The sequence below is a fragment of the Leucopleurus acutus genome (assembly GCF_964270905.1).
Source record: "Leucopleurus acutus genome assembly, chromosome: 17".
Taxonomy (NCBI): domain Eukaryota; kingdom Metazoa; phylum Chordata; class Mammalia; order Artiodactyla; family Delphinidae; genus Leucopleurus; species Leucopleurus acutus.
The window spans coordinates 36,867,762-36,885,870 of record NC_139159.1 but is presented as its reverse complement, the minus strand read 5'-3'; the positions used below and the strand labels follow the sequence as shown (position 1 = coordinate 36,885,870).

Below are 18,109 nucleotides of genomic sequence, written 5' to 3'. Positions count from 1 at the left end.
AAGACTACACCAGCAAAGTCCTCATTTATCTGTAGAGTTCAGAAACTAAAACAAGGAATATTTTAGCTTAAAAGCTTATCTCAAGAGAATCATACACACTTCACATGAATAAAAATACCTGAAACCAAACATTTTTAAAAGCTCCAATACCCAAAATATAAAGAAAAATATTAATTCAGAAGACTCAATCAATCCATGATAATCACAAAATGGCTGGGCAATCTCTATCTCCCCTCCACACTAACCATCCATCCCATGGAAGACCAAGGGAGATCAGACCTTCCAGACTTACCTTCCAGACCTTCCAGACACCTGGCTGCTGCAAAATTCTATGGAGACTCCTTGTGCAACAGCAGTTTCCCATCTCTTGTGTCTCTCCCTATCATGATCATGGTCATGCAGGAAGCAAGTCTGGCTGTGCTATTTCTTATCATTGACTGTCACCCATCTGCAGCATGGTATTGTACAGATAAGGAAAAAGTAGTTCCCTTTCCCCCAGAAGGTTGAGGCTCAGGTACAGGGTAATTCTCCTGTGCACACAGTCATTATTTAGGCCGACTCAGTGACTTCAACAGGCGTAATCATGTGATCAGGTTTGTTGCCAGCTGCGTAATGCTCCCACATCTGTAGATAGAGCCGCTCTAGGTCCATTGTGTATTGTTTGGTGTTGAACAGAGGGCTAGATGTTCTCTGCTTCCAGACTTTGCCACGAATTTTCTTCAGGTATTCTAGATCAGTTCCCAGTTTCACAGCTATGTCTTCATATTCTTGTCTATTTTGAGCAATAAGCTCAAGACAGCCTAAACAAGTGAGCTGGGAAGCTGCAACTCGGGAAGCAAGAGTCTCTCCTGGCATAGTCACCACGGGTGTCCCTGACCAAAGGACATCCATCCCTGTGGTGTGTCCATTACAGAGTGGAGTGTCCAAGCAGACATCAGCCAGCTGGCCTCTCCGAACATGTTCCTCTTTAGGAGCAACAGGTGAAAAAATGATACGCTTCTGGGGAAGGCCCATATTTTGTGCATACTGTTGAATATTAGGTTCTCCTACTGCTGGAAAACGCAACAGCCACAGTACACTATTGGGAACACGCTTCAGAATATTTGCCCACATCTGCAAAGTAGATGGGTCAATTTTATATAACTGATTGAAGTTACAGTACACAATGGCATCTTCCGGTAACCCGTACTGAGAACGGGTGGTTACAATAATGGTACGGGGAACCTCCTCTCCAGTGGCAGCCTTAATGTTGATCTGGGTAGTTGCCAGTCCATTGCTAAGACTGAATCCATTAATTGTTATCTGAATTTGTCCTCTGTTAATCATTTCAATAACTGCTTCTGCAATAGTATTCATAGGAATGACAGGCATATTAAGAGCCGTATTACTGCTGTCTGCGTTGTCTCCTCCATCAGGACATTTCATCTCGACAATCTGCACATCTGGGAGACTATCAAGAAATGCTTTGAGGTCGATGCCATTCAGCACAATCCGATTGTCATAAATGTGCCCATTGGACTTAAAATCGATGACTGCCTTCTTCTTCAGGTGAGGGAACATATTAGCATGATCACCAATAAAGAAAGTACGGGGCATATAAGCCAGTTTCTCAGAATACTGCTCAGCAACTTCAGCAGGTGAAGTTTCCTGATCAGTGATGATATAATCCATGAAAAGCACGCCACTGGTCCCAGGGTAGCCCAGCCACATTGCCTGAATAGGAGCTGGCCTGAGAGCAAAGAGTTCATTTCGAGCACCCCTGGTATAACCATTCATATTTACAAGGATGTGTATACCATCTTGATGGATGCGATCAGCTGCTTTCCCATTGCATGGAATCTGAGAAAGATCAATGAAATGATGGGCTTCTGCCATCACCTTCGCTCGGAAGTTTGTGCCATCATCTGGGCTCAGGGCATAACAGAATACCTCAAATTTATCAGGATTGTGCATGCCTGGAATAGACTGCATAAGATGAGAAGTAGGATGATTCCCAAAGTCAGAACTCACGTATCCTACACGCAGTCGACCATCACTGAGCTTCAAGTCTTTTGGATGTTCGTACGGTGGTTTATGAAGGGCACTGATCTCATCCAAGCAGAGGTTCCCATGGCTCTCAGCAATAGCCTTCCTGAAGCCATGAGAAAGAGGATAGAGCATACTATGATGAGGCTGCACAGAAGGCAACCTATTCTTCTCCAGCTGGCCAGCCACAATGCTGACCAACTTCTTCATTCGCTCATCATAGTCTGTCCAATCACAGACAATCTGCAGGCAATGAGCCAAATCACAATAAGCGTCAGGAAAATCAGGTTCAAGCTTCAGAGCAGTGCGATAAGCAGCAATTGCTTCTGGAATATTCCCTGAATACTTGTGAATGGAAGCCAGATTGCTGTGGGCATCCGCAAGTGCAGGGTTAATCTGAATGGCACGAGTATAACACTGCAAGGCTCCCTGAACATCCTGCATCTCCTTTAGAGTGTCTCCCATGTTACAGTAGGCATCAGCAAAGGTAGGACTGATTCGAACAGCCTCCTTATAATGCATCAGAGCTTCCTGCAGTTTTCCCTGCTGCTGCAATACACTTGCTAAATTTGAATGGGCAACAGCAAACTCTGGGAAGACTTCTAATGCTTTACAATACAAGCGAACTGCCTCTTCAATGTTTCCCTGGTCTCCTTTGATATTGGCTAGGTTATTTAGAGAGTCTGCATGGGTGGGACACAGCCGCAGAGCTGTATTGTAACAATCTTCTGCTTCGGCAACACTGCCCTTCTCTTCCAGAGCGTTGGCTAGGTTGCAGTAAGCATCAGGGAAATGTGGTTGCAATTCAATAGCTCGCCTGCAGGTGTCTACTGCCAGATCCATCAGGCCTTGCTCATAGTATACACAAGCCAGGTTGGCATGTACCACTGCATGATTTGGGCTCAAGCTTAGGGCACAAAGGTAAGCTGCCACAGCTCTGTCAAAAATCCGTGCCTCTTTCAAGACATTTCCTAAATTGATATAAGCATCCAGAAAATTGGGGTCAAGCGTGACAGCCTTTTCAAAGTGATGAATTGCAAGCCAAATCTCCCCTTGTGCATTGAAAACACAGCCAAGATTACTCCAAGCTACTGCAAAGTTCGGTTGCGTCTCCATTGCTTTCAAATAACATGCCTTGGCTCCTTCCAAGCGACCCAGGGCTTTGAGCAGGTTCCCCAGGTCACTGCGAACACAGTACAAATCAGGATTGCACTGAAGAGCAGAGACGTAAGCTTGTACTGCCCCTTCCATGTCGCCTGCTGCTACCAAAGCGGCTGCCAGGTTAATATAACCATCGATGAAATCTGGTTTGAGATGCAATGCATGCCGGTAATGCTCAATCGCTTCCTGCAACTGCCCTCTTTCCTTGTACACATTCCCCAAATTCGAATAGGCTTCTGCCAGAAGAGGGTTCTGTTTAATTGCCAGAGTACTAAAGTGGGCAGATCTGTCCAGCCTTCGACACTGGAAGTGTAGAGATGAAAGTAATAAAAGTACTCCAGTATTGTCTGGCTCTTGTCTCCACAGCTGCATGCAGTGTCTCTCAGCTGCCTCAAAATCTCCTGCCTGATACTCTCGATGTGCCAACTCAGCTAACCCTTGGAAGGAAAGCATACGTTTCGTTGGTTCTGTGCTGTCGGCCACGTTGCCCACAGAAGACGCCATCTGGAGCTTCTGGAGAGAGTGAGAAAAGGGGGTAATTGAGTCCCGCTGCCGCCACTACTGGCAAGAATGTTTCTAGAGGTAGCAAATACGAGGGCAGCAGCCGTACCACTGCTTTGGTAGGCTTAAGCGGCGGCAACAGTAACACGCACCGAAACTTAGGAACTCTGGTTGGCCATCTACCTCTCACGCTCTTGAAATCTTAATTCTTAACCCTGCCCTCTTCCACCATTTTTCTCCTAATCAGGGAATAAAAATTACCTATACACTTGCCTTAGAAGAAATCAAAAGTCAGTAGTCCAAACACTTTTCAAAATTTTGTTTTCTGTCCAGTTGGAAAGGAAATACACGATTGACTTTACTTCATCATTCATATAGTCAATGTGGAAAACATTAGGGCCGTGAATTTCAATACAGTAAGATCAGAAAATTTTAAATTGGCCTTCCCAAACCACTAACAAGTAACCAATGTTGTATATAATGCTAAAATCTTAGAGACTGAGTTTGATATTTTAAAAGTTCTGAAAGGATTAGCTAATTTCTCCTCATCATACTTCTCATGCCTCAAACCTGAGTCTTACTTTTTTTAAATTAAATTTATTTATCTTTATTTATTTATTTTTATTTTGGCTGCGTTGGGTCTTCAATGCTGCGTGCAGACTTTCTCTAGTTGTGGCGAGCGGGGGCTACTCTTTGTTGCGGTGCCTGGGCTTCTCATCACAGCAGCTTCTATTGTTGTTCCACAACTCTATGGGTTCCTTTTTAGGTCCTATGAAGAACCCTAGAAATTAGTTCATGGAATTATAAGTTTTTGCAAAATTGTCAAAAGTGAGATATTTTAACTTCCATCAGGTAAGACCAGCGTCTCTTTCTTTGCCAATTTTCCTTCTATCATATTCCGCTATGTTGGATCATATTGGAATGGCCACAGGCTTTTTTGAAATCTGGCTAAGGAGATTTTATTTTTTCTGTGGTACGCGGGCCTCTCACTGTTGTGGCCTCTCCCGTTGTGGAGCACAGGCTCTGGACGTACAGGCTCAGCGGCCATGGCTCACGGGCCTAGCCGCTCCGCGGCATGTGGGAGCTTCCCGGACCGGGACACGAACCTGTGTCCCCTGCGTCGGCAGGTGGACTCTCAACCACTGCGCCACCAGGGAAGCCCTAAGGAGATGTTTTAAGTGAGGCTATTATGTGATTTTCAGACACCGCCATATGTAATTGACTATATACTATCGCATTACAGGAATAACTTCCAGTACTCATACTGACTACTCTACTGACTTAACCTAGCACAAGACACAGAAGCATAAGGACAAAAACCACCTTACAATATAGCCATGTCTTGCACTTCACAGCTCTCAAAGCATGTGCGTTTGAAGAAGAAAAAAAAGAACTGAAAAGTACAAAACCAGAAGCTAATCTGTGGAAAATTATTTCAATCATCAGGCATGTGAAAGATAAGTCAAAGATTCAGTTCTCATCAATGCTTAGTCAAAACGGAAATTTTCTTCTGTCAAGAATATACTCCAGGGGCTTCCCTGATGGCGCAGTGGTTAAGAAGCCACCTGCCAATGCAGGGGACACAGGTTCGAGTCCTGGTCCGGGAAGATCCCACATGTCACGGAGCAACTAAGCCGGTGTGCCACAACTACGGAACCTGCGCTCTAGAGCCCATGAGCCACGACTATTGAGCCTGCGAGCCACAACTACTGAAGCCTCCGTGCCTAGCGCCCGTGCTCTGCAACAAGAGAAGCCACCGCAATGAGAAGCCTGTGCACCGCAACGAAGAGTAGCCCCCAGTCCCTGCAAGTAGAGAAAGCCTGCGCACAGCAACGAAGACCCAACACAGCCAAAAATAAATAAATAAATAAATAAATAAATAAATGAATGAATGAATATACTCCATCAACAATGTGTGTAATGGAATGGTATGAATGAGTATTTTATCAGAATCCCTGTAATGCACAAACCTATAGCAGTACTGAAATCAGTAATGCATTTATAATAGTAAATACTTATGAGGAAGTAATCCATAGAGGTTTTCTCAAAGTTAACAATGAAAATGAATGTGACATTATCAATAATAAACTGTGAAGCTGAAATAAACTTTTCTAAACTATTAATAACTAGAAGCAAATTCTAATCAACCATGCTACAAGAAATCTATGTCTAAAAACTACAAAGTTTATTTCTTAAAATTTTATTTCGAAAATACATAAACTGTCGTATGAGGAGGCAGTTAAAGAATATATAGCTAAAAGAGTGGGGGAAAAGTTTTATAGAGACACATCTGGCAGTAGTTCATTTTTAAATGTCATTTTTCTAGATTTTGTGACACCTATAGTATTGATATTTGAAAGCATTTAAAAAATTGTAATTTGAAGATTTGCTACTTCCAGGTAGAATAAAATATTTTGAAGCAAAACAACGTTTCCACTGAGAAAAACAAAAAAAGCCAAATAAAATAGCCAGCATTCAATCAAAAAGTTCTAGACAAACCAAGAGATAGAATCATATGGCTAAAATTCTAAGAAAAGAACAGATAATACAAAAATATTTATATAAGATATTGTGTGTCTTTATCAGGAAAAGTCTTTATCAAGAAAAGACTTTAAAATCATCAGAATTAATATTATATTTTATTTATTTGTATATTATATTTATATATAGATATTTATATATTTATATAAAGAACTTAAAGATAAAGCCCTAGTTAAGGCAGTGACAATAGCAGTAACAGTGGGAGTGAAAAGAAATGGTTATATTCAAGCATATTTTGTCAGGAAAAGTCCAAGATCAAATGTCTGACTGCATACATGGGATGGATAGACGGAGTGGGAAAAATCAAAGTTAACTATAGAGGTTCTAGTGAAGATGGGGTTGCCGTCACCCAACCCAAGGGGCTGCGATCATCCCCAAGGTCTAGGAGACTCAAAGGGAAGGTCATGGTCAGAGGCAAAGTTAATTGGTGGGAAAATAAGACTCCCAGTCTCTCCATCTCCTTATACCAGTTTTTTTTGGTAACATCTTTATTGGAGTATAATTGCTTTACAATGGTGTGTTAGTTTCTGCTTTATAACAAAGCAAATCAGTTATACATATGTCCCCATATCTCCTCCCTCTTGCATCTCCCTCCCTCCCACCCTCCGTATCCCACCCCTCTAGGTGGTCACAAAGCACCGAGCGCATCTCCCTGTGCTATGCGGCTGCTTCCCACTAGCTATCTATTCCTTATACCAGTTTTGTTTTTCTGCTCATATACGTAGCAGCATTTCATTGAAGGGGAATGTCATTGATCTGACTGGTCAAATTAAACAACATAGTTCAAGGCACATTTACAGTGGTTAGTTCCTCCACAATTTAGAAAGTCACATTCACAATTTCCCTCTTCCTACGCCGCGGAACACATTGGCCATTCCTCCAAAGTTTCCACTCCACAGAGTGGATCAGAGGTGACGTGAGCCCAGAACTGAGAGCTTGGCATGAGACGGTGTCAGCCCCACGTAGAGCTCTGGCATAAGTTATAACCCAACCCAGCTCTACAGAGAGCTCTGCATGGAATCCTGGGAGTAAACTCAGCCATAATAATGTGATTCTGTTTTTCATTTGCTTTTCTTCCTTGCTTAACTTTCCCTGGCCACTCTGACAAACAAACTTTCAGGCATTCCTGGGCCACTCACTAACTTTATTCCATTTTATGTCATCCAGATTCCCAAGAAAATTACTAACTATAAGGAGGGAAATTTGGGACATGGTGAGTTTTAGATGCCTGAAATATATAGGTCATTGAATCCAGTGAAGTAGCAAATTATCTGGATCTCAAATATGCCAGTAGAATAGCAGACTAACCTCAATTTAATGTACTCTTACTGGAGACACACGTAAATTCTGCGTCAATTTTGAAAAAGTTAAAAGGACATAGCTGAGATTAAAAGAAAGAAAGGAACACCTGCATGTTTCAGAAAGTAACAGAGAAATTAAATCCAGAGAAAGAAGAGCGGACTGATGTCTGTGGGTTCCGTTCCTTAGTATAGGCCTTATGTAAATAGGGGCTGGAGCTAGAAATCTAACATTACCTTGAGGCCAGGAATTTAGACTCAGGATGGAACAATATTGAGAAGTTGGTACAGATATCCTACAGAAATTTCATGAGGAACTGCTTAGTCCATTAAGAGGGCCAAGGGCGGTGGTGAGGAAGATTGATATCTCTTGAAAACCTTCAGGTACAGAAAACATCAACACCTCTGAAAAGTAGGCCTCTCCTTCCCAGCGTTGTGATGGCCAGGTTGTCACTAACCTGTAAGGCCCTGTATGAATCAGAAACTGCAAGGAGAGTAATTCAAAGAAAAACAGATGCAGGATGGGTGTGGCAATAAATCCTAGGACCCTATCAGAAACAAAATTAAAACCACTCTAAAGGGAAATTTTAACAAACCAGAGCAGATAGTATCCTAACCAGAACAGAATAATAATTCTGAGGAAGTTACTTTAGTTATTTAAGTAATATTCAACATCCAGAGCAAAATTCACTTAAGTACTGTACTGGTGGAAACTAGGCAGCACTATGGAGACAATAAAAAGGTGTTTACCATCAAAAAACATCAAGGTAAGAAAGATAATGTCTAATTTTTAATTATCCTGTGGTTTATTGAAATCTTTTGGAAACCCAAAATAGAGAAAACCTAGGAGGCAATGAAGACTTAAATCTTTAGAGATTTATCAACTCATCTATAAAAGCTTTATTAATCTCTTCTTTTAATACCACTCCTGAGAGGTATAAATGTGTCCAGTGATAGGGTTGAAGAAGCCTGAGAGAATTTCAATTGTTTACTATTCTTGGTCAGCTATTAAGACCTTTCAGGAGCATCTTGATTTTCATGGCATCATCCAACAAAAAGCAGGATATTTTGCAGAAAGTCCTGGTCCACTTTTTGGCTTGCTTTTGTGTTTATGTTTTTGGTTTTCTCACATTGGGCGGTACATTAGGCTACCTATTGCACACTCCCTCATTCATGCATGCATTCATTCAAACAATATTTACTGAGTTGAGATATTTAATTAACACCCAATAAATGATGTTTAGATGAATGAATACGCTTTTTATCAAAGTAAGTGTAAGTACTGAGAAAAATTACAGAATGTATGATCCCAGCCCCACAAAAGCGTATAATTGTGTTGAGGATATAACATATGCTGGTGAAATAACTAATATATCATATTGGACAGTTTCTAAGTTCAAAAATGAGTTTTTGTAAATAATCAGAGCCTAAGGAGGACAAAGAAGGGACAGTTCATTATGGGTTGAATCTATCAATAAATGTACATTTCAGATGAGATTTGAGATTGACCTTAAAGAAAGAAGAGGACTTAGATATATGAACAGAGAACAAAAAAGGCATGGTGATAGCATGTGCATAGATAGTGTGGCCAATATTTATGTTCTTCATTAAAGACAGTCAGAGATAACCCAAATGTAACTGTTTCCATGGGTCCATTCTCAGTATCCAAACAAAACGGCAAATCCTATCTTAGTAAAACTAATGAAAAACACAGTCTTTAACAAAGACATTGTGAAGGAAAGGGGGAGAGAAAGGCTTGCGTCCCACACCACACAACAAAACTTATTTAATTATTTGTTTCATTTTCTCCCTCTGAAAATTTCCTCTCCCTCTCTCTGTACGTCTCTCTTCTCCCACCACATCTGGCCACACTCTACCAGCCACCTTTCCAGATCTTTCCAGAACTCTCCATCCTAGTTTCATTATGCCACAAGTTAAACATCTCACAGGTCTCCAGGATGCATCCTCATCACTTATTCCACAAAGACAAACAAAGGACACTTCTCAGGATCAAGTTTCTTGGAAGGAAGAGGTCACGAGGAGTGATTATAAATAATATAAGGTGGAGAGCACTGACTTAAAATACCATTTTTCCTCTTAGAATGTGAATACAGGGAACTTTGGGAAACCAGAAAATCTAGAAAGGATTCATTGATAATTATTTATTTTCAATGAATAAAATAAAATGTAATAATACGGCTAAACTCTGACAGATTAACTTTTTCAAAAGTTGCTTTCACACACCTTCACTATTGGGATGTTTGATACACACATCTTTCTTCTTTATTTGCAGATACTGGCACCAAACTTTCAAACAATAAGAACCTTCCCATAAGTCCCTTGCCAGGCAAGATTAAGGTATAACAATCCAAACAGATTTTTGAAGAAGATAACTGGTTGAAAGCACAGAAAAAGAGCTGGGTTTCTCTTTTTCAACAGTCACATAATGAGTAATGTGGGAATTGGTTTACAAAGTCTCTCTCCATGAGGGGCTAAGGTTAAGATTAGAACTTCTGAGGCCAGAAGAGCAAAATAACTACAACAACACACATAGTTTCAAGAGCCACCCTTTGGATGTGAGGGATTGATTTTTCCCACGCTTTTTTCAGCAACCCAACTGGTGTCTTTAGTAAATGACATAAGAGAATACAGTGTGGCCAAGAAGGCTTAGATTTCCTTAGCCCCAAGTCAGATATTCTCAAGTGACTGTCCACTCAAATTAAAAAGAGAGATTTACAAGAGGAAACTGGATACAACTGAGTGTACTTTTATTTCAACCCTTTACCTGAATGTTTTGTTTTGATTTCAGTTCTCCACTGAAGTTGCCTACATTAATATATTTTTAAGAACATTTCCTTAAGTTGAAGCATTCATTCAGTATATTCATTTACTATAATTGAGAAAAGCCAAATGACTTAGGCAAATTCATTTCTATATTGCCACAGCAGTGTATTGTGAACTAAATGACACCTGGCAGTTCTTTACTCAGATACTAACTCAATTAGAAGGCAGAACAAGGATACCTACCCATTGAGGGAAGGAAAGGTCACTTAGCCTCTGTAGCTGTCTTAGGTCTCTTATCATCACAGTAACAAACTGAAGACTAAAAACCATACGATCATCTCAATAGATGCAGAAAAAGCTTTTGAAAAAATTCAATATCCATGCATGGTAAAAACTCTCCAGAAAGTGGGCATAGAGGGAACATACCTCAACATAATAAAGGCCATATATGACAAGCCCATAGCTAACATACTCAACGGTGAAAAGCTGAAAGCATTTCCCCTAAGATCAGGAACAAGACAAGGATGCCCACTCTCACCACTTTTATTGAACAGAGTTTTGGAAGTCCTAGCCACAGCAATCAGACAAGAAAAAATAAATAAATAAAAGGACTCCAAAATGGAAAGGAAAAAGTAAAACTGTCACTGTTTGCAGATGGCATGATACATAGAAAATCTGAAAGACACCATCAAAAAACTATTCGAGCTCAAACATGAACTTGGTAAATTTGCAGGATACAATAGATTTCTATATATAAATTTTGTATTTCTATACATTCACAGTGAACTATCAGAAAGAGAAATTAAGGAAACAATCCCATTTACAATCGCATAAAAAAGAATAAAATGCATAAGAACAAACCTGCCTAAGGAGGTAAAAGACCTGTACCCAGAAAACTATATGACTCTCATAAAAGAAATGAAAGATGACACAAACAGCTGGAAAGATATACCATGGTCACGGATTGGAAGAATTAATATTGTTAAAATGACCATCATACCCAAGGAAATCTACGCATTCAATGCAGTCTGTATCAACATATCAAGGGCATTTTCCACAGACCTAGAACAAATAATTTTAAAGTTTGTATGGAAACACAAAAGATCCTGAATAGCTAAAACAGTCTTGAGAAAGAGGAACACAACTGGAGGAATCACGCTCCCTGGCTTCAGACTGTGCTACAAACCTACAGTAATCAAAACAGTATGGTACTGGCACAAAAACATCCATCACTGGAACAGAATAGAGAGCCCAGAAAGAAACCCATGCACTTATGGTCAATGAATCTATGACAAAGGAGGCAAGAATATGCAATGGAGAAAAGTCTGGGCTTCCTTAGGGATGGTTTCATCAATTAATTTGTTTTCTTAAATGGACCATACTTTTCCATGTCTTTGTATACCTTGTGAGTTTTTTGGTTGAACATTTGGCTTTCAAATATTGTAATGTGGTGTCTATGGAAATCAGATTCTCCCACTTTCCCAGGGTTTTCTGGGCTTTTGATTGTTGAAGGCTGTAGTAGTCTGTTTGTATAGGGACCTTTCCAAACTAGTTTTGCAATGACTGTACCCCTTATCGTATGTAGGCACTGAAGTCTCTGTTCCTTTAGTTCATGTTTAGCTAATGTTTTGACAGAGATGTCCTTGAATTCCTGCACCTAAGACAAACAAAAACAAATATACACAAGCACATCCACATGCACACTCAAAACCACACACCTCTCCCCATTGTGCAGATTGCTGGATCACTCCTTCAACATTTAGCTGACCTGCACTGAGGTCAGGGCTCAGCCCATGGTAAAAGCTTAGAGACTCCTCTGGTGTTTTCAGAACATGCATCTTATCTTGAGTATGCATGTGGCTTTCTTAATTTCTCTGGACACATGTGTACTTTTTGTATGTTCTAAGTTCCCAAAGAATCTCCCCCAACTTTTGCTCCTGCATCTTATGTGGTCTATTGTATTTCAATGCACAGTCTTCTGCCCCAGCCATCTGTGCTTTGTCAGTTCACCTTGCACTTTTTTTGAGCAATGACCGCTGCTTTTCCAGACTGTGTTCCAGGTTAGCTAAGACAGAGATAAGCATCTTGTGTCAGTCCTTCAGGTAGCTCCCAGACAGGTTAGAACAGATACACATAATAATCCGAGAGTATGGGCTCTTCTGCTCCCTCCTGAAGCAGGATTGAGGGCCCCATACTACGAATGGTCTGCTGCTACTTTAAGACTATCACTGCATTAAGACCCCACCACTTTAAGACCACCACTACACTAAGAGTAGATGGGGCAAGGGCAAGTAAAAATGACACAAAGCTTTCCTGCCATTTTCATATTGCCTCTTCCCTGGTTCAGTATGTGTTTGGTTGCTGTAAATCTTTGCCTGATTTCAGGACTAAGAGAAACTCAAGGAACGCCACAACAAGAAACAGTATAATCAAACTCTCAGATGCCAAAAGACACAGAAAGAATCTTTACTCCCAAAGGAGAAAGAAAAAACAAATTTGTTACAAAGCAGGGATCCTCAAAAAGATTCATAGCTAATTTCCTATCTGAAACCATGGAGGCAAGAGGCCAGACATATTTAAAGTGCTGAAAGAAAAAAACTGTCCACCAAGAATTCTATATTTGGCCAAACTGGTTTCAAAACTTAGGGAGAAATTAACACATTCCCAGATGAACAAAGGCTGAGGGCGTTTGTTTTACAACTTCCTAACGCTGCCCTATGACAAATGCTAAATTGAACCTTCAGGTTGAAATGAAAGGACACTAGACAGCAACTCGAAGCTGTATAAAGAAATAGAAATCTCCAGTAAAGATAAATACATGGGCAGATACTAAAGCCAGTATTGTGCTACTGGCTTGTAACTCTACTTTTTATTTCTTACATGATTGAAAAAACAAATGCATAAAATAATCATAAATCCATGTTATTGGGCTCACAAAGTATAAAGGTGTAATTTGTGACAACAATAATGTAAGGAGGAGGAATGGAACTGTAGAGGAACAGAGTTTCTGTGTGCTATTGAAGTTGGTTTCAATTCAAATGATATTGGTTGAACTATAGAAGGGTAAATGTAATCTTCTTGATAACCACAAAGAAAATATCAATAGACTATATGCAAAAAGAAATGAAAAAGGAATCAAGAGTTCACTACAACAAAATCGGCTAAGCACAGAAGAAGTCAGTAATGGAGTAAATGAGGGGCAAAAAATGCATAAGACATACAGAAAACAACCAGGAAACAGACAGAATTAAGTTCTTCCTCATCAGTAATTTTTGAAAAAGTAAGTGGATTAAGCTCTCCAATAAAAAGATAAATATTGGCAGAATGGACTTTAAAAACATCCATAATCCAAGTATATGCTGCCCGCAAAAAACTCACTTGATTTCAGGAGACACAAGTTAGTTGAAAGTTAAAGCACGGAATAAAATATCCCATGCAAATAGTAACAAAAAGAAAGAAAGAGAGAGAGAGAAAAAGAAAGGAAGGAAGGAAGGAAGATAGATCTGGGATGGCTACGTTAATATCACACAAAGTAAACTTTAAATCAAAAACTATCACAAGAGGAAAAGGAGGCCACTATATGTTGATAACAAGTTCAATCTATCAAGAAGATATAACAACTATAAACATATATGTACCAAACATCCCCCAAATATGTGAAGCAGACATTGACAGAATTGAAGGAAGAAATAGATAGTTCTAAAATAATAGCTGGAGATCAATACCTTGCTTTCAATAATGGATAACACATCTAGACAGAAGATCAGTAGAGAGGTAGGGGGACTGACTAACACATTTAACCAACTAAACCTAACAGCCATATATAGATCACTCCACTCAACAACAGCAGAATACACGTTTTTCTCAAGTACACATGGAACATTCTCCAGGAAAGACCGTATGTTACGCCACAATACAAGTACCAATACATTTTTAAGAAACTGAAATCATACAAAGTATCTTCTTTAGCCACAGTGAAATGAAGGTAGAAATCAATAACAGAACCATTGGTAGCCATTTCCCATCATGCCTGCCACACATGATATAAAGCAATGAAGAGAAAAACATAATTGACCATTTAGAAAAGTGGGAAAGAGGACATATCATTGACACAGAGTGTGTGCTGTTTCCCGTTGTCAGAGATAGAAATAAATTAGCATCATTTATTCATTAGTGTGTTAATTTCTTGGTCAATCATTGCACAGCCAGTGTTTCTGCCTGATGGGAAGATTTCCTATACTCAGTGTTGAGTGGAGACAACCTTGAAAGGGACATTTAAAAGGATTATACTGTGATGGGCTTAGCAGTACCCTTCCTCCTATGCCAGTATTTAGGCTGGGGTATTTCCATGCAGCGTGTACAACCGTAGGCCCCAGGTCACCAGAATTTAGTTGGATTCGTTTTGTTAATACATTCCCTCAGTACTTTGTCTTTTATTTCACTGTTGCATTTACTTCATTCTTTATTATCACTGCGAAACAACTTTGTTTCCTGTTCAGATGCCAAAAAGTGGATATCAATACCTCCTGAGTTTTACACATCACAGATCTGTTTTACATATCAGAGACAGAGACAGCAACTATTTCCAATGACTTTGAGACATGCTTTGAACATGTGATTAACATGTTGAGTGTTGAAATGTGTGTCGAGCTCATTATACTTGCTCTAAAAGGTTTCAAACTGCAAAGATTTAAAAATCTTTATCTTTGAATAGTTTTCCTGTGCTGTCCCTTTGTGTCAGACTGTTAATGTGCAGTCTGGCACCTTCAAATAATGTGGCTTTGTAACCAATTATTTACATGTTGTTTTATCCACAGAGAATCTTTTTTTTTTAATAGATTTATTTATTTTTGGCTGTGTTGGGTCTTTGTTGCTGCACATGGGCTTTCTCTAGTTGGGGCGAGTGGGGGCTACTCTAAATTGTGGTGTGCGGGCTCCTCATTGCTGTGGCTTCTCTCGTTGCAGAGCATGGGCTCTAGGAGCTGGGGTTTCAGTAGTTGTGGCATGCGGGCTTCAGTAGTTGTGGCTCATTGGCCCTAGAGCACAGGCTCAATAGTTGTGGCGCACGGGCTTAGTTGCTCCGCAGCATGTGGGATCTTCCCAGACCAGGGCCCGAACCCATGTCCCCTGCACTGGCAGGAGGATTCCCAACCACTGTGCCACCAGGGAAGTCCCCACACAGAGAAGCTTAAGGTCAAAACATACAACTCAATTAACTACACGTCCTCCTGTTCACATTTCCCTCATCTTTTCTTCATCTTCTATGTTTCCTTGGCACTGTTTATATTAAGTGCTTTTGCCATTATATTTGATTGTCTGTATTCCGATGAGTTACCACAATGCTTTATGAGACACGGTAGGATATAAATGCATTTAAGATATATATATATATATAAAATATATATATGTAGTTTGCTTGAGTGCAGTGTTTTTTGTTTTCTGTACTGAATTCATTAGCATGGGTCGGTATAAAATTTAGCATAGGTCAATATGTAATTTGTAAACTAATAAGGTCTTAAAAGTGAGGAATTAAGTCTTTTAAATTTAATTATTTATTGTAAAGAGCAGAATAGCATACATAAACAGGTGCCTAAGGAAAACTTGTATTCTAATATGGAACTCTCATGAACACCTTTTTTTTTTTCTTCTAACGGTATGATAGTAGGCCATTTGATTATTTTTATGGCTTTAACTTTACAACAATGAAATATTCGTAAATTTTAAAAAGTATTTTTCTTTATTTGATGCGGGTGGGATACTAGAGAAATGAAAGGTCAAACACCTATTGAGGAATCCATACTTGTCTATATATTGTGTACTTTTATTTCAATAACTGATTTAAAATTCCTAAAAGGATGCTATAGTAAGTTATTATGCCATTTTACAGACTGAATTAAGTGAATTTCAGGGAGGTATGAAACTTGCCTAAGGCTATCCAGCTACCAAGCGGTAGAAGTGAGAATTAAATCCAGGTATACCTATCGCCAAAGTTTCTGCTCATCTCTTTACATCATCCACTTTTAATAGCCAATGCTTTCCTGCTTACAAATATGACTGAGGTTTCCAGACAGTCAACAGTCCTTTTTAATCAGATAGAAAAATTACTGTTGATTCTCTAAAGACATATTCCTTTTCCATTAAGTGACTTTAGTTGTTCATACAGTTGGAGACTAAGAACAGACAGTAGTAATCATACAGTTGGAGACTAAGAACAGACAGTAGTAATCATACAGTTGGAGACTAAGAACAGACAGTAGTAATCATACAGTTGGAGACTAAGAACAGAACTCAGGGATGTGTCTAGCAGTCAGTAAAGACCAACTGGGCTCACTGATGATATTTACAGTCATTTCCTCTAGACTAACATAATCTTATTATAAGACCCTAATAATTCACAGTACTGCCCTTGCCTGATTGTTTGTTCTTCTCCCTCTATCACTCTCTCTTTCCCCATATTATTATTATTTTGGGCAATTTTTGGTGAATTAAATTCAGGGATTAGTATTCAGGAGTACTTGTCACAAAAGCAGAGAATCTTAGCTCACACCAAAGGAAGAAAATAGAGAAAAAGTATAAATTATATGAATACACACACATACATACATGTGCCAAATATATGTTGCACTTCTCCAAAATCTATTCAGTATCTGCACATTTACTGTATATTAGCAGTAAGACCAGAAATGAGCGTAACGCTCTGTTTACAAGGCACAGAAAACAGACCCAAATATGGAAATTACTAGCAATGAGAATGGGGAAGAAAGACTACAACAAGGAATGTAGATGATATTTTTGTTTCCTAGCTATGATGCCAAATATTGAACTTTCAACTTGAGACAAGGAGGCCATAAAAAGTTGTATTAGTTTCCTAGAGCTGCCATGACAAAGTACCAGAGACTGAGGAGGTTAAACAACAGAAATTTACTCACTCACAGGTCTAGAGGCTAGAAATCTGAGATAAGGTGTCAGCAGGATTGATTTCTTCTCAAGTATCTCTTCTTGGTTTGTAGATGCCATGTTTTCCTTTTGTCTTCACATGGTCTTCTCTCTGTGCATGTCTGTGTCCTAATATTTTCTTTTTATAAGGACACCAGTCATAGTGGATTAGAGCCCACCCATTTGACCTCATTTGACCTCAATTACCTACTTAAGGGCCTTATCTCCAAATACAGTCATATTACGAGGTATTGGGGGTTAAGACTTCCACATATTAACTTGAGCAGGACACAATTCAGCTGATAATAGAAGATAAGAGTAATTTAAGCAAGTAAGTAACTATTGTTTACAGTGAGTTGCTTAAGGATATGAATTTACTCAAGAAAAACAAGAAGAAATTACATAACACTGTACGTTATACAAAGATATTAAATTAATCATCATAACATCCTGTGAGATGGGCATTAAATTAGACTAAGCAAGATGAAGCAACTTATCCAGAATTGTATAGTTGGTACTTTCCAGAATTTAAACCAGGTATTTTCCCAGTTCCATTCTATGTTATATATTCAGTTCATTATTTGAAATGAATTTTGAGTCTTCATTTTGCTTAGTTTCTGAAGTTACATGGGGATAAAATGGAGTTGGATATTTTCAGTGACATTCACACAAGGGGAAGGAAATTGAGTCCAGAAGCTTCAGCAATGTTTCCATGGAGAACACTAACAACAGAACCAGAAACACCGTTATCCTTTTGGTTCAGTGATCTTTCCTGAAGCACTACAAGAATCAATCTTAAGAAGCCCAGTGTTTTCCAAACTTTCACCAATGGGCTCTGTAGGGTCCTCTAACAGTATCTAAGA

The 18,109-nt window shown here is 39.4% G+C and overlaps 1 protein-coding gene across 1 annotated transcript in view; it reads right to left on the bottom strand.

The window, feature by feature from the left end:
* Positions 1–549: 549 nt before the first annotated feature.
* The window catches only part of LOC309974419 (UDP-N-acetylglucosamine--peptide N-acetylglucosaminyltransferase 110 kDa subunit-like), a gene marked incomplete at its 3' end in the record, with an annotated part of 146,206 nt that continues 128,646 nt past the window's right edge, over positions 550–18,109 (bottom strand). The window contains exon 3 of the mRNA XM_082859037.1: positions 550–3,699. Coding sequence (XP_082715163.1) covers positions 550–3,690 — 3,141 coding nt within the window. The 5' untranslated portion in view covers positions 3,691–3,699. The remainder of the gene's footprint in view (positions 3,700–18,109) is intronic.